The 3,373-nt window shown below is 44.5% G+C and overlaps 1 protein-coding gene across 2 annotated transcripts; it reads right to left on the minus strand.

Annotated features, from left to right (window-relative positions):
- Positions 1-1,388: 1,388 nt before the first annotated feature.
- On the minus strand, positions 1,389-2,219 carry LOC105472178 (keratin-associated protein 4-2-like). Of its 2 annotated transcripts, XM_071082001.1 has the most exons (3): positions 1,954-2,219; positions 1,690-1,899; positions 1,389-1,524 (listed from the first exon to the last, which is right to left on the minus strand). In XM_071082001.1, exons 1-3 carry the CDS (start codon positions 2,217-2,219, stop codon positions 1,389-1,391), a joined length of 612 nt encoding a protein of 203 aa, XP_070938102.1. The 2 variants fall into 2 exon arrangements, with proteins under 2 accessions (XP_070938102.1, XP_070938101.1); XM_071082000.1 differs by having other exon boundaries at positions 1,690-2,219.
- Between the last annotated feature and the right edge of the window lie 1,154 nt (positions 2,220-3,373).

Raw genomic sequence — 3,373 nt, forward strand, 5'->3', positions numbered from 1 at the left:
GGAGGAGGAGGAGGAGGAGAATATTTAGAACATTTACCTATTTAGTAGACAGTATACTCAAGAGTTGACCGTGACACCGGGGTAACCACAGATATTGTATAAAAATGATTTAATTATGTTATGTGAAATAGGCCAAGCACAGAAAGACAAATTGCTAATGGAATGGAACTCATGAAGATAAATAATAGTTTGCTGGTTATCAGAATCAGAGGAGGGTGCCTGTGAGAAATGAAGAGGTTGATTAATGGGTACAAATATAAGTTAGAGAGAAAAATATGACCTAGTATTCAATATAACTGTAGGATGACTATAGTTAACAATAAGCTATTAAACATTTCAAAGTAGCTACAAAAGAATAATTCAGATGTCCCTAGCATAAAGAAAAGATGCATTGTGATGGATAATCCAATTACCCTGATTGGATCTTTACACATTATATGGATATATCCAAATTTTATATGTGCATCTATTATATATCAATAAAGAAGGAAAAATGTTTTGAAGGGCACTAATACTGAGGTTAGGAACACTGGTGTCTTAGATTGGGTACCCACTGGAGCAGACCCAGGAGTCTATTTGGGAGGTGGTCCCAAGAAGTGCTGTATGGAACACAAAAAATGTTCCAGGAAAGGGAGGGAAGTGAATACAAGATGAGTTAATGATCAGAATAGCCCTGTAGGCAGCTGGAATTTGGTGTCTCTGAGGACTTCTGACAGGCTGGTACAACATGCTCCGAACTGGAGGAGAAATAACTAAAACATATGTTCACCAACCCCTACTCATTTGTTGAGTGCTGTTCTGAGAAGCTTTAACTCTACAGTCCAGAGCTTGCCCTTTGGCTACAGAAACTCTTCAAGAAGAGAGTTCCAGTTGCTTGCTCTAAGAAACCACCATTGTATATTAGAATAAAGTGTGCTGAGGAAATAGAGGTGGTGCCCCTGAAATTACGTGCTGTGGTCTTCTCCTCTGCAGAGAGAACAACAGAAAAATGACTGGTAATGACCACACCCAAAAAAGAAAAATAAGAAGACACAGTATCTGTATATTTCTATGCCTGAAAATTTATTTAATATTTATTTAGGTAAATATTTGTTTAAAATGGAATAGCTCCATATGAGAAATTACGGCAGAGAGCAAATATTTCAATTAAGATAGTTGACAGATTTTGGAGCAAATTACAACCCATGTTCATTTGGTAGAGAGGTAAAATGTAGGGGGAGCATATATTTGGAGGCCAGATTCAATCTAAGAATTGGTTGGAACTGAAGTTTTCCAACTAGCTTCCCATGACTCAGCTCATAGATGAGCTACATCAAGAATGCTGATTGATGAGAATCGGGTGAGTTCAGATGAGAGTCTCAGCAGCAAGATGCACTACAGCAGGTTGGTCAGCAGCACGTGGTCTGGCAGCAGTTGGGACGGCAGCAACTGGACACACAGCAGTTGGTTTGAAAACACTGAGTTCTGCAGCAGGTGGTCTGGCAGCAGCTGGGGTGGCAGCAACTGGAGATGCAGCAGGAGGGCCTGAAGCAGCTGAAACCACAGGAGGAGGAGCTACTACTGCTGGAGATACTGCAGGAAGGATGGCAGCAGCTGGAAATGCAACAGCTAGGGTGGCGGCAGGTGGTCCTGCAGCAGGTTGTTTGCCAGAAGATGGGCTAGCAGCACAGAGACTGGCCACACGGGGACCTGTAGCAGCTGGATACACAGCAGCTGGGGCGGCAGCAGGTGGGCTGGCAGCACACAGACTGGCAACACTGGGGCCTGCAGCAGCTGGGGCGGCAGCAGGTGGTCCTACAGCAGGTGGTCTGGCAGCACTGGGGTCTGCAGCAGCTGGATACACAGCAACTGGGGCGGCAGCAGGTGGGCTGGCAGCACACAGACTGGCAACACTGGGGCCTGCAGCAGCTGGGGCGGCAGCAGGTGGTCCTACAGCAGGTGGTCTGGCAGCACTGGGGTCTGCAGCAGCTGGACACGCAGCAACTGGGGCGGCAGCAGGTGGTCCTGCAGCAGGTGGTCTGACAGCAGCTGGGGCGGCAGCAGGTGGGCTGGCAGCACACAGACTGGCAGCACTGGGGCCTGCAGCAGCTGGACACACAGCAGCTGGGGCGGCAGCAGGTGGTCCTGCAGCAGGTGGTCTGGCAGCAGCTGGGACGGCAGCAGTTCTCTAGGCCACAGCCCTGGTCAGAGCAGACAGAGCCACAACAGGAGTTGACCATGGTGTCAGAGGGTGGAGGTTCTGGGTGGGTTTCCAGAAAGGAGGGTTTGGAAGGTTTGGAAGTCTCCTTGCCCCAGATCCTCTTTTATACCCTGCTAAGGCCTGATGTCATCAGATGCAGCACTCTTTCCTTGTTGTTGTTGGTCCTGATAAGCAGGCAATTATCAAATTATGCAAGTTTGTTTTTCTGCTTAAATTTGTCAACATGGAGGAAAGCATTATTTCCTTCCCCTGGTGTGTTAGGATTCCTCAGGTCAGCTCTTCTTGAACAACCTCTTGTGTGCCTCTTGCTGTAGCTTCCTCCTTGAGCTGCCATGTGACATCTGCCTGTAGGTACCATGCGCTGCAGCCTCATTTTCTTGAATACATTATGTCTGACCGTGGGTGATTTTAATTCTTCTAGGCCCATAATTTTCTTTTGGTGATTCAGGAGGAGAAAGCTGTGCTTTAATCTCATGGCATGTTTGTTATGAATCAAGTGGGCAATGAAGGTTTGAATGTGAATCAGGTGACCAGTGGCATGAAAACACAAATACTATTAGGATGCATTCCTTGCCACCTTCCATACAATGAATCATGACCCATTTTCTAGACATTCTGATGGGGAAAGCAGAATTGTTTTAAGGTGGACATCTAAGTCATGAATTATTGATGCTTCTTTGTCTTGAGAAACAACACTCCAAAACTCAGTTGCAGGGCCTTTAGCGGAAATTGGCTACAGAGATCAGTTATACTAAAAGGTTCAGGTCCCTCCGCTCTCTGCTCTGAGGGGCTGATTTTCCTTCTGACTTTTCCTTCCTGTCTCTCTGGCTTTAACAGTCACATTGAGTCATCTCCTTTATTTCTAAGGTTTACTTGCCAATCTAAGGTAAAGGACCTAGTATCCTTGCTATATCTATATCTATATATATATATACACACACACACATATATATTTATATATTATATATAAATATACACACATACCTACACACACACACACATATATATAAACATATATATACATATATATATATGTATATACATACACACATACACATTATGTCTGACCTTGGGTGATTTTAATTATTCTAGACCCATAATTTTCTTTTGATGTGTGTGTGTGTGTATATATATACACACATATATATACACACATATATATACACACACACA

This window comes from Macaca nemestrina, chromosome 17 (genome assembly GCF_043159975.1).
Source record: "Macaca nemestrina isolate mMacNem1 chromosome 17, mMacNem.hap1, whole genome shotgun sequence".
NCBI lineage: Eukaryota > Metazoa > Chordata > Mammalia > Primates > Cercopithecidae > Macaca > Macaca nemestrina.